The 13710-nt window shown below is 30.5% G+C and overlaps 1 protein-coding gene across 1 annotated transcript; it reads left to right on the top strand.

Annotated features, from left to right (window-relative positions):
* The first annotated feature begins 5722 nt into the window (after positions 1-5722).
* Positions 5723-10605, top strand: LOC123705169 (lysophospholipid acyltransferase 5). The gene is made up of 4 exons (XM_045653831.1): positions 5723-5968; positions 6356-7076; positions 7315-7449; positions 7852-10605. The coding sequence occupies exons 2-4, from the start codon at positions 6368-6370 to the stop codon at positions 8457-8459; spliced, it is 1452 nt and encodes a 483-aa protein (XP_045509787.1). The 5' UTR covers positions 5723-5968; positions 6356-6367; the 3' UTR covers positions 8460-10605.
* The last annotated feature ends 3105 nt before the right edge of the window (positions 10606-13710 follow it).

Genomic DNA, 13710 nt, shown 5'->3' with positions numbered 1-13710 from the left:
AAGGTACTTTTGATTTGTGCAAGGTGTAACTGCAAGTCAAGAATGAAATACAAAAAGACACCAATAAGGCTATTTGAAGATAATAATTTATGTGTAGAATACCGTTCATAGCCTCGGTAGTGTCCGGCTCGTGTCTGCGTCTAGAAATATGTTATAAAAACCTGTACAAATTATAAAATGTTGTGAGCACGTACGCATAAGATAGTTTCTAACAGAGGTGAATCTAATATCGACGATTTTAATATTTCTATTTTTTACTTTAAACTATGTATAACGCGTTGTTTGGAAACACTATAGGGGATATTAGAAGGCCTTAAGGAAATATTACGAAATAGGAGAAACGTGAAGCTTTATAGAGATCTTGTAGTAGTGAAGGATTAATTAATTATTATTGTAGACTGTAGTTTAATATGAAACTGGTACTGTATTCGTCATTTTTTTCACAACCTGAATAATCTTTTTAGTATTTTAAGAATTTATTATGGCTATATCCTGCGCGCCTTTCAGACGGTATTATATCCCTCCAGGGTGAATTAAATTATGGGAATTTTTCATTTATTTTTGCGGAAGTATTGATGCTATAAGCTATTATTTGGTCAACTATTCCTTATCTAGCTAGGTTTCCAGATATGTCGGTGGTGAGATTATAGGTTTGCCAAATAGTTCTTGGCTGCTGAGGAATCTTTAAATCGCGCTATAGCGTCCAGTTGGACGTGTATTTGGCTATTTATTCTTTAATTGTTTTATGGTAATGAAATAATAAAATGTATAAATGTTATCTCACTAGATTCTGCTATTTTCTAAGTTCGATGATAAAATATTATTATTTTGCATGTATAAAAATTATTAAAACCAAATGAATGAAATGTTTTAACTTATCTATGATTATAAGATGCATACTTTTATTTTAATCGTTTAGTGTACAGTTCGCGTCTTTAGATATAGAAGTGACTAGGTTAGATACAAACCAATGTTATATGACAGATGCCCCAGATTTATCGGTACTAGTCTTTAAATTCACAAACGAACCATGTTTTATGCCGTTCACAATAAATGTTATTTACTTTTAATCCTAACAAATTTGTAACTAAGTATTCCAATTTTAAACGTGTTTTATGTAAAAAAATTACAGAATATATACCACAAATAAAAAGCAGCGTATTGTTTAATTTGCTATTCATTGGGCTCTTCCATAGTTTATGAAACTTTTAATCCAAAAATATTATTACAAAAGTACATATGAAAACTTGGTTTCATAATTTTACTCCTCGTTACTACCGTTTGTAGGTACCCTATAACCTATAACTCTTGATAATTTAAACAATTTTAGCTCTTTAAATCGGTATGCGTTAAAAGAAGAACAATGAGAAGGAAATCTATGATGAGATGTCAAATGTGGTAATATTCTTCGACTCTGATCATTATTGAAGTTAGGACTGGATAACAGGGTTGGCTAAGAAATATTATTTAAGTAAAATATTTGACTCCTCAAAAACGAAATTAAATATAGCCTTATAATAAGTGGCTTCTCAATGGGTTTGACGCATTTGGTGCACTTCTTAACTTAACACCATGCTCAAATTAGCAGTATCTGGATATTTATTTTCACAATTCAAGCATAAAGTTCTATTTTCCTTGCTATTGAATTCTGCTAGAATAAGTAACCATACAGAAAGGTGCGCAGTACTAAGGCATAATGAGCCAACTATTGTTTCGCTTTAGCCACATTAAACACATTAAACACATCAAAACTAAATGTGCTATGAGGGCTAGAAGAAAACGCAATACTAGGTACGTTGTTGAAAATATCATAATTTGAACAGTAAGTGACCGAAAGTGGATACATACTAACAAATTATTTAGATCGAGAGGAATAAAACTAACTGTAAAATAGGGATGAGAATACGTAAATTATAATAAATAAAACTATTTTAGTCTTTGTAGTTTGTTATGATATATTTAGAATATAAAATTGAGGAAACTCGCAATCGTTGAATTAGAATAAGCATAATATTGATAAGTTTTTATTTAATTTGTAAAATATTTACAAGTAAACGTACATAGTTATATAGTTATCACAAAAAATAATGTAGATCGAGAAAATTACTTTTATCACCGTACGTAAACAAACAATATGTAATTATGCCATGTAGGTGCCTATATTACTGCAGGTAAAAGTTACATAGTTTTAATACATACAATAGTCGGTATTTTCACGTTTAGGTACCCAGTATTTTGCAATTTAAACAAAATGTTATTCTTTTTTTATTTGTTTATCTTTATCCATTCAAGCTTAAGTTATTGACAAGTGTAGTAACTATTTGATAGTAATTTTTGGGATTTATGTATGGCTCAAAACTCAAAAGTAATGTGCACGTTTCTATTTTATGAATTAAAATATAAATTAGATATATATTTTAAGATTATCACATATACATATAGACGTGAAGTATAAAAAATAAATTGTTGTCCCGTTTATTCAAATGAAAAACTTTAGTGAAAAATGCATGAAAATTATACTAGGTAATTTTATTTTTACTTAATAACAGAATTACAGATGAAATTGTTTATTCAATGTTATCACAAAAAATCTATGATTATAAAACTGGAAGGCGGAGGTAAAACGTACGCCATTTTTTCCTTAATTGTATCACAATTTACAGAGCCTCAAAATTAATGATTTAGATAATATTATTATGTACCTAATTCAATTAAAACAAAATATGATCTTATAGCTTTATACATAATCTGTTATCGCCTTTTAAAATTTCATCATTTATTTTTATTTATAGCTTAGCTTTTAATATTAATATGTATGTCTAGTACCTGCAATTTATTTAATTTGATTAATTACATTTACAGTGTGATGTTTACGAATTGACTTAATCGACGTCAGTAATATAATGAAATAGCCAAGTGAACTGCGAGCAATAATTCATATTCATATTACCTATTTTGTAGGTACTTGATAAAATAAGTCAGATGATGTTCAATTTAAAACAGATTTTGTATTCTACATAAATAATGTAAATAGTCATCAACATACAACATAAACAAGCATGTATAATGTAGGTACGTCACTTTTGGCTATCTCCATTAATTACAGTTTTTTTATTCACAATTTAATTTTATTTTTAAATTTATTTTATTTATTTATTTTCAGCCATCTGTTAGATTTAATTAAAATATCTTATTATAAGGAGTGCCGAATATGTACGTTTAATTTTAAAGTCATTAAATATTTTGAGATGGCAAATTTTAGAAAATTAAATAAAATTTTCAGTGTCATGAAAGATTTTTTATTTGATACAATACTAAATCTGTGTTATCCTTATCCTTACAGAATGTAAAAATTACGATTTATAGCTGACTTCAAAAAGGGAGTTTAACATTTCATTGTGTAGATATATTACATCAGTCAGAATCGACATCCGAAATCGAAAATTTAACAATAATTCCAAAAGTTTTCAAACTTCGGTCAAGTGAATAGTAGCGGACAAGGTTGCAAAATGAGATTTATTGTCGCCCCACTTGACCGAAGTTTGAAAACTTTTGGAATTATTGTGAACTAGATTCCGCCCGCGGCTTCGCCCGCGTTTGCAAAGGAAAACCCTCATAGTTCCCGTTCCCGTGGGATTTCCGGGATAAAAACTATCCTATATGTTAATCCAAGTTACCCTCTATATGTGTGCTAAATTTCATTGTAATCGGTTCAGTAGTTTTTACGTGAAAGAGTAACAAACATCCATACATCCATACTTACAAACTTTCGCCTTTATAATATATATTAGATTGATTGTCTTGACTGACTGGAGTATATAGATAATCCTACTTTATTATAAATGCGAAAGTTTGTTACTCTTTCACGCAAATACTACAGAACCGATTTCGATGAAATTTGGCATGTAGGTAGCTGAAGACCCAGAATAAGACATAGGCTAACGGGAACTAAGGAAACGCAGGCGAAGCCGTGGGCGGAAATCTAGTTTAGTATACCAGGTACTTAATCGTAGAAAATAATATTCTGGTAAGTAGATATCAAAATGTCGCAATATTCAAGGTAATATAATATGATTTTATTCATAGAAATTTAAATAACAACACACTAGAAGTCGTTAGCGTGACCTTGTCGCCGCTCAGGTGACTTCCAAGCCACCAGTGCATTCGTCGCTGTTCAGGGTGGGAAATTAATACCCTGTAGCCGTGCATGAAATCTTCAAGTGGGAATATATTTCCCTTTATACCGTAAGGATACCAAGTAGTTATTAAAAGTAAAAAGTTGAGTAAAGTAACAAGTAATTTAAAAATTCATACATATTATTCAATAAATTATAAATTTAAAGATGCATTTTTATTTTTTGTCCCAGCACAGACTAATAATAATATACTACGTATACAAGTCCCAGTGTTAAAATCGACGAGTAAAGCCGCGGGCAAAAGCTAGTCAAGTCATGGATATAGATTATAGGGAAATACACATAACTTTTAATGGTTATAGGGAAATAATATCCCACCGCCAAAAAAACCTATAAGCTACCCAATATTTTACTTTTTAATACTCAAGTGTTTAATCTCGATATAACCTCGTACTGAATACCGATGTATTAAAATAGACTTGTTTGAAGTCATGGCCGATTAAGGGTTAATCGGCCTGTACTTTGAGCTATTGTTGCCATTTTACGACAAATGCTGCTACAAGGCTGCTATTACATCTAAATATTATTCAAACGTTTTAACTGAGTCTGAGTGAATACACTCAGACTCAGTTAACTTATACTGTTTCTTAAATAATTAAGTTGACTTATTGTAAAAGTACAATCACAATAATACAATAATAAAATTAACTGCGTTAAAAACAACCGACTTCAAAAACGGAAAAGTAAAAAATAAAAAAGATTTGATATTATTAATTACTACATATTATTTAGATGTGCTATTTATTAAATAGGTTTGATGTCGGTGCACGGGCTTAATACTAAGTGCTTAGTGTTTGGCACCGACTTCAAACCTATTTAATAAATAGCACATCTAAATAATATGTAGTAATTAATAATATCAAATCTTTTTTATTTTTTACTTTTCCGTTTTTGAAGTCGGTTGTTTTTAACGCAGTTAATTTTATTTAATACTTTTTAGTGTAATTTTCAACACGAATCAAACGAGCCCAAACTCGATAAAGTTGAGTCAATATATTACTGAGTTCCTATGGCCACCTTCCGATTCCATCATCAAATCAGCTCTATGTCATGATAATGTTTCATCGCTATCCAATTTACACACTTATACAAAATTTCAGCTCAATCGGTTACCGGGAAGTGAATCAAAGTTACTTGCTACATTCCAATTAAGTCATCGAGTACAGACAAAAATGCTCATAAAATAAAAACTACTGGGCCTAGCCGAATAAAATTTTTATGGGACCAATTCGACACCATCCTGCATCGAACAAAAAAAGAATCACGTAAATCGGTTCAGAAACCTCGGAGTAATCGGTGTACATACATAAAAAAAAAAAATATACCGGCCGAATTGATAACCTCCTCCTTTTTTTTGAAGTCGGTTAATAAATACTGTCTCCTCAAAAGCCCTCGTTGGAACTTGGCAACACTGAGTCGTAGTATCTGTATATTTAAAGTATATCTGTTGTATTGGTATTATCTATAAAATTGACACGACTGTCATCTGTCAAACCATATTTTCAGCATACCCAAGAGCATACCTATGTACTTGTATCTGTATTCTGTATCAGTATCTTCAAATATTTAAAAGGGTTTTAGCCTCTATCTAGGCCGGTTATGTGGGTCGATTTTATTTCATTGTATGTGCCTTTCTAATTGCTCGGTTATTATATCCAGCATTATTATTATTTACACTACTTTTTTTGTCAAATACGCTACTGTGTTCTTTTATCTCTAAAATTTTATATTCCGTATCCCAGGAGCATCAGAGGCGCTTTATATGATAAAAGGTATGATGACTTGTTACTTTTTATTCACTGCATATTATATTATGATAAAATCTTTAAATGAATGCATAAATCTAAGTCAAATTACGCGACACTTATAAATTCAAATTTGTTGTAACTATAACAAAACGCTGTTACATGTTCAATTTTACATTTTGCGTAATACTTTCAAATATTTATTTCTATTTTTTTTTGTATTTGTTAATAATAGTATCACATTAAGATTTTTTTAATAATTAATTAATTTAATTAAAAAACCTTGTGATTTATTGCCACAAACAAACATTTATTTTAACAAAGGAAAAAGAGTGAAGAAATGAAGTCATGTGTGAAAAAAGCGATTGGCTAATTATATTTTGAAAGATTTTTTCAATCTAGTCATTGTTCCAGGCATATATCAACATGATTGGCCTCGCCCTGTCATTTCTGGGCTGGATTGGCCTGAATCCAATCCCATTGATTGCTGGTCTAATAGGAACTACAGAACCGGCTTTAAAACTGCTCATATCCATTCTATTGGGCTACCCACTTGGTATTCTATACAATGAAAAAGTCAAACAACACAAAGAGTACAGAAACATCTATTTCATAGTAACAGGTGTTGATCTAGCTATTTACAATTTTGGCTTGTCTTTCATCCATAATGCTATACCAGCTATTGTTATTTACCTCACAACAATGTTCATTGGCGTTGGAAAAATGAATGCTATAATAACATTCTTCTTTAACATGGCCTATCTTCTAACTGGTTATGTTATGACTGAATCGGAAGACTATGACATCACTTGGACAATGCCTCATTGTGTTTTGACTTTGAAACTGATAGCTCTATCTTTTGACATGTGGGATGGAGAAAAGATGAATCAGGGAGAGGAGTTGTCATCCAATAATAAAAAAACCGCATTGCAGAATCCACCAACCCTCTTGGAACTTCTTGGTTTTGTTTATTTCCCTGCATGTTTCCTAGTTGGGCCAATATTCTCATTTAGGCGATACCTTGATTATATTTCCGACAAGTTCCCTATAGACAAAGAAAAGGACAATCTAGAAAAGCAAGCACTCAAGAGATTGGTGCAAGGTCTGGCCTATTTGATTGCTTTTCAAGTTGGAGGTAAGATATTGTTTATTATGTATATATATATCAAATGGTGTTAATGGTTTGTGTCCATTTGTTTAACTGTCATATTATGTTAAATTTACATACCCATTGAAAGTAGATGTATTGGGATCAAAATAAAATCATAGTTCTTCGTATGAGTGTTTTTAAATAAGTTCTCATTTACATTCGTTTTGAATTTGAAGATTTTGTTTTTTTACATTTGAATTTGTAATAAAAATCTATTTTTTAGTTACTGTATTCAACATTAAGTACATGATGTCTGATGAGTTTTGGGAAACGTCTATTTTCTACCGTCACTTTTACTGTGGACTCTGGGCTCACTTTGCCTTGTATAAGTACATTTCCTGCTGGCTACTCACTGAGGGTAAGTAATTTTAGAATTTAATCAAATCTTAGCAGAACTCGGAAAATTCTAAACTATTCAAATACAATTATTAGGGGGTAAATAGATTTGTAATACTATTTGATGCAAATTAATAACAAACACTTATTGATTATTCCTGTTGAGTAATGTATAATAATTAAGTAAACCAATAGCAATATTGGGCTTCAATTGGTGCATTAAGGAACAATGATAATGAGTTGGATTTAATCATTTATTGTTGTGTTAACAAGTAGAAGCAATTCTATTGTTCTAAAATACTGTTTAACTTGCACCAAATAACTTAAGATGATTATTATTTGTTATAAATTTTTGTATGAAAATTTCTAATATGAAGGAAATGAACTCACGAATTTCGGAAATAAATTGCTTTTTTTTTGGCAGCATCATGTATTCGCTTTGGATTATCATACAACGGCATGGAAAAAACACAATATGGCGACGTATCGAAATGGGATGGCTGCAACAATATCAAACTCATGTGTTTCGAAGGTGCCACCAAGTTTCAGCACTATATCGACAGCTTCAACTGCAACACAAACTTCTTTGCTGCAGAATATGTGTACAAGCGACTCAAGTTCCTCGGTAACCGACATCTCAGCCAATTTTTCACTCTACTCTTCTTAGCTCTATGGCACGGCATCCGTTCAGGTTATTATATGACCTTTTTCAATGAATTCATTATCATTTTCATGGAAAAGGAATTAGAAAGCATCATTAGCAAAACAACCTTTTATGAAAAAATGTGGAATTCCAACTTCAAATATGTTCTCTATATTTTATTGAAAACTTACACTATCGTCTTTATGGGTTGGAGCTTGGCACCATTTGATCTCAAAATATTCTGGAAGTGGTGGCGCGTGTACTATAGCCTATTCTTCTCTGGTTTCCTCATATTTTTACCTTGGCCATTTGTATACAAGCCTCTTATCAAGAAGTTTACTAAACCATACTATCTGCCAAAAAGTGATACAAAACCAAAAACAAATTAAACAATTAAGGGTATCATCATATTATAACTCATTATTTATTTTTTATTTCTTTTTCTGTTAATTTTATATATCATTGTTTATAAGAGGTTCTATTGGTATTATATATATGTATATTAAGAATACATCATAATAATAATTATTTGCGTTTTAAGCTTCATGTTGCAAAAGCAAAACGGGATTATTTATATTGTGCCTTTATTTTTAAGCACTTAGCATCTAAATATGTTGTTGTTATTTAAATATTTGTAGGCTGAGTAAATGTGATTGCGAAATGATATGTCAATGTCTTATACACAAACAAATTATTATACATGATATATTTACATATGTAATGCGTCATTTTAAGAGAATATGACAATATTATAGGAGTACATTATGATTATGATATTTATCGAATTTTAGCATTGTATTAATGATGGGTAAGCAAACAGAATATTTCATCCATTAGATATAGTGGAAAGTTTTAGTTACAGAAAATAAATAAAAACAACAGTAGTAGCAATAATAACTAATTTTGGGATGAGGTTGTTTTTGCTATCAAATGTATGTCATTATTATTATTTGCGTATTTTACATTTATAAAATGAACTTTTATTATATGAGGTATATGGTTTTAAGTTTGGCAATTTTTGCTAAATAGTATAGAATAAAAAAATTATACATGAACTTATACACAATTATATTGCACTTTATTTATACACATATTTAAAAGCAATTTGTTGCAGAGTTGTTTCAATATTCTTTAGCACAATGAAAACAGAGTTTCTTTACGTCATAATAGAGATTTGTTTATACTGGTTATGGCTTTGTCCAAGTAAGTTATTCAGGCCTATACCTACAGGATCGGGTATATTTTTTTTTAATATACTACAAAATACACATAAACATTTTGTAGTGTGAAATTATACCAGTAACTGTACGAAACATTATATTATATAAAACAGCGAGAAAGACCTTAGCCGATCGATATACATTATACATATTATATCGTATATATATGTACTTACAAGGTGCATGAAAGTTAGGTACTTTTTATGGTAAAAAAATTACGCAAATGGGCTCGCTGACGTAATTCGGTCAATGCTATATTTTATTCAAAACAATTCTCGAACCTTGTTCCTATGTTGATGATGCAAATATTCCTTTTCCTTGATATGAAATGTCGCTCGATAATAACAAGTGTAATTTTTACCTTTAGTGTAGGTACTATTTAATGCAAAGTAAGTATGTATTACAATTTTCCAGGGTTTTGTCCCTTTATTATAAAACCTATACGTATAAGATATTTAGATGTATCATGCATTTAGTGATCATTATCATAGCCAATAGATAAACAACGAGACATCAGTTGTTGAAATTGTATTATACCTACACTCATAAAATAAAAATATGTATGTTTAACGTTATAAAAGTCATATTTTATTAATGTATTTAAATGCAAATTGAAAAAGTGTATATTAAAGTACTGAAAGCGTGCTAAAGAATGTACAAAATGTAATGTGAAAATCGTGTCTTACAAAGTTTGGTAGATAGGATTGAAATGAAAGTGAAGCGGCAAAATTACTATGTATATTTAAATTATCCAAAAAGTAACTACTTTGCCAAGATATAATAAAATCATCCAGCTTTTACAATAAAATGCACGAAAATTGTTTTAAGTAATTATGGCATGGTAGGTACTACATTGACTGACTTTTGGAACCATTTCGGATCTCGATGATATAAAATTGTGAAAAAAAAAGAATACTGCGAAACGCTCGTTTTAATGAAAACAATTAGACATTGATATGTTTCCAAGTTTTCGTATGTATTGCTTGCCTTTAGTTGCACTGGTTTTCACTTAGGCAAATGTTTTTAGTTCTGACCTGTTTTTTTACTCACAGACTATTATACTCTATAATTTTAAAATAAGCGTGTGTTTTGCAAATTCATACTTTATATATATTTAAATTTTAATATCTTGTCTTATAAAATGTATACCATCATCGACACCTAGATTTAAGGAAAAAATCATTGTCAATGATTTTCATGTAGCAAAAGTATTGTATTTGTCAAAGAATAGTTAGCTAATGAGTAAAAATATGTGTCTAAACGATTGATGTTTGATTTTAAACGGTTGTTTATTAGTAATAAAGTCATGAAAGAACTAATTCTTTTATTTAACCAAGCCTTTCAAATGTGCTCTCATTTCTGGGAGATTTTCAAATTTCTTAGGTAGGTACCTACATATTTATCCTGATCCAGGTGGAGAGAAATTCCACAAACAAAAATTTACTATTTAAACACTTAGCCGCTCTTGAATTGGTGTAACTTTTGCTATAACTTTATGTTATGTATAAGATATTAGTTATTATTACTAAGTAAATTAAAAAAGATCACACGAAAATTCGAGGGTATCATTGACTAGCAATGATACAGGGGTGCAAGTAGGCCTCTGGTGAAAAATTTTCCGCTTTTCCAACCTACAATACCTCAATTCCATAAATGAATATGGAAATAAATGTACACTTTTTTAAATACCTAATAACCAAACTACTTTTTTAATGTTTCATATTTTAACTGTTGAAATCTAAATGTTTCGCCATACAAATTATAGTTTTAACTGGTTCGCTAAACACAATTAAATAATGATTATAATTTATAACACATGATGTTATAATTTTCAAGCGACGAGCGACGGCAAATACTGAATAGAATATATTATGTAGATAGATAGATCTATTGAAACAAGAGAGATGGCACGGCGGTTACGTGTGGAAGGCGTGAGAAAAAGCATTTGTAACCAATCGGAACTGACAACAATTATTGATCCAGGACCGCCCATTTTTTCCTTTCAGCTATTCCTTTTGTGCTTCGAAGCCTTCGGCTTCCGTTTGAATGATCTAATGGGAAAATAAACAACCGTCATCTAGTTTGAATTAGATAAGTGGCGCAATTTGCATACACCTAGGTAGTGTATAAATATTGGCTAGGCCTTTATTTTTCATTGTATCGTTCATCATAATATAATTATTTGATAGTCATATAATCCTAAAACAGAGATATGACAAATAGATAAATTGGTGCGCAATACTTTCACTATATCTGGGTATGCTTGTAAAAAACACAAATCTAATCTCAATTCTTTTATTTTTACATTCTGAGAACTTGCATCATCATCAATCTAAATAAACGTGTAGGTATTTAATATGTAATTAAATTATGTGAAGTTGGACTTTGCTTTGGCCAGGTCTGAGGAAGATTTAAAAAAGTACCTAAATACATATTTAATTTACCTTTTTCTATAGGTAATGTAAAGTTGTAGGTTACCTACTTGTTTGGTTTATACAATAACGACGATGATTTTATTTTTGGAACCTAGTACCTATCTAGTATCTACTACGTTCCAAAAATTGAATCTATACAGATTGGTAATTATTATAACATGATGAGCAATTATTGTTATCTAATCTCATCTATGTGTGAAACTGTTCCTGATTTTTTTGTAACTATGTAAAGAGGTACATATACTCATTTAAACTAATAGGTATTAAAAGCTGAAGAGTTTGTTAGTTTGTTTGACCGCGCTAATCTCAGGAACTACTGGTCCGATTTGAAAATAGGCTAGGTATATATCATAAGGCTATGTACCTATGTATCATCACGCTAAGACCAACAGGACTGGAGCCATGTGGGTGAAACCGCGGAGCGCAACTAGATATATATATTTTGATACTATCTACGAATTAAAACTCAACAAGAATCAAAGAACTCATTTTACCTAGATAAATAATAACTATTTAGTAATCTGTGTCTAGATTACCATTATACTAGGTAGGTAACATAGGTGATAATAAACAAAAAATAAAACTGTAGGTTGGGATACTCTGTGCCTGGTATTCAATAGTACATACGGATACAATCATAGCTAAAACTCCCCTCTGGGAATGTAAGCACGTGTAGCGACACGGAGGTGGAATTTTCGCCGGCTTAAACGTTTTTCCACTCCACTCTCTATACCTATAGACTATAGAGCTACGTTTATATAACGATTGTCTTCAATATTTTTTGTTTGTTTGATCAGAATTAATTTTCCTTGGTTAGTACAGTTACGTTAAAATATTTCACCGTGATGTGTAGGTAGGTACTTATGTATTATACTAGGTCTGCACCGAAAGGTGAAAGAAAAAAGTGTAGAAAAAGGCTCATTGATCAGCATAAGTTAATATTAAATATCATATTGTATGGGCAATTAATCTATATATATATAGGTATATATAACTCAAAGGTGACTGATATAGTGATCTATCAACGCACAGCCCAAACCACTGGAAGTATCGGGCTGAAATTTGGCATGCAGGTAGATGTCATAACGTAGGCGCCCCCTAAGAAAGGATTTTAGAAAATTCATCCCCTAAAGGGGTAAAATATGGGATGAAAATTTATCTTTTTCACGCAAGCGAAGCTGCGGGCAACAGCTAGTTACAAATATTCCTTTTAAAATTTTCTCTGATCGCATTGTCTGTTGTAAACTTTCAAGTAGAAATAAATAAAAATAACATGCATATTAATTTAAACATTTATTAATTTAGTATCTACAACTAATACTAGGTAACTACATTATACAATATACATATTTGAATTTTCAATACAGTTTGTTCAACAATTTTTATCTTTTAATAGCACAGGATAATAATTATTTATTCACACTTACATAAGTAACTATGTAATTATTTCTTTGTTTTTTTTTTTAAATTTAATGACTAGTTCCAATAATACAATTGAGATGGCGTTACACTTATGCCTAAATAAATATACCTAGGTACCTAGTACAAAGTTGGTTCCACCGTGAATACCTATTATTAATTTGTTTTATTATCTTTCCTTTTTAAATAGCGTATTCCTGTACCTACCTATGTACCTACTTTCTATAGGTCTGTTATAACTTTTACGTAAAACATATTGATGTAACCTAGCTTTACATATAGGGCGGAGGGTCTACTCGAATAATCACTATTCCCTATCTATGAATATATATGTATAATGTACCTACGTAATACCTATATACAAAACCACTTGCAATTAACAATTTACAATCTCGTCATCGGATTCAGAACTACTGGGCATAGCTAACGGTAACTAAACTTGCCATGTACCTCTACGTTAAACTTCCACGTCTAGGTATATAAATATAAGCATGAGTCTTGTGCTCTGTCATGTCTCTACTCTGCATGATATTGCTAAGTACTCAAAAATATATTATTTTCACGAT

The sequence above is a fragment of the Colias croceus genome, chromosome Z (genome assembly GCF_905220415.1).
Source record: "Colias croceus chromosome Z, ilColCroc2.1".
Taxonomy (NCBI): Eukaryota; Metazoa; Arthropoda; class Insecta; order Lepidoptera; family Pieridae; genus Colias; species Colias croceus.
This window is presented reverse-complemented; position numbering and strand designations above follow the sequence as displayed.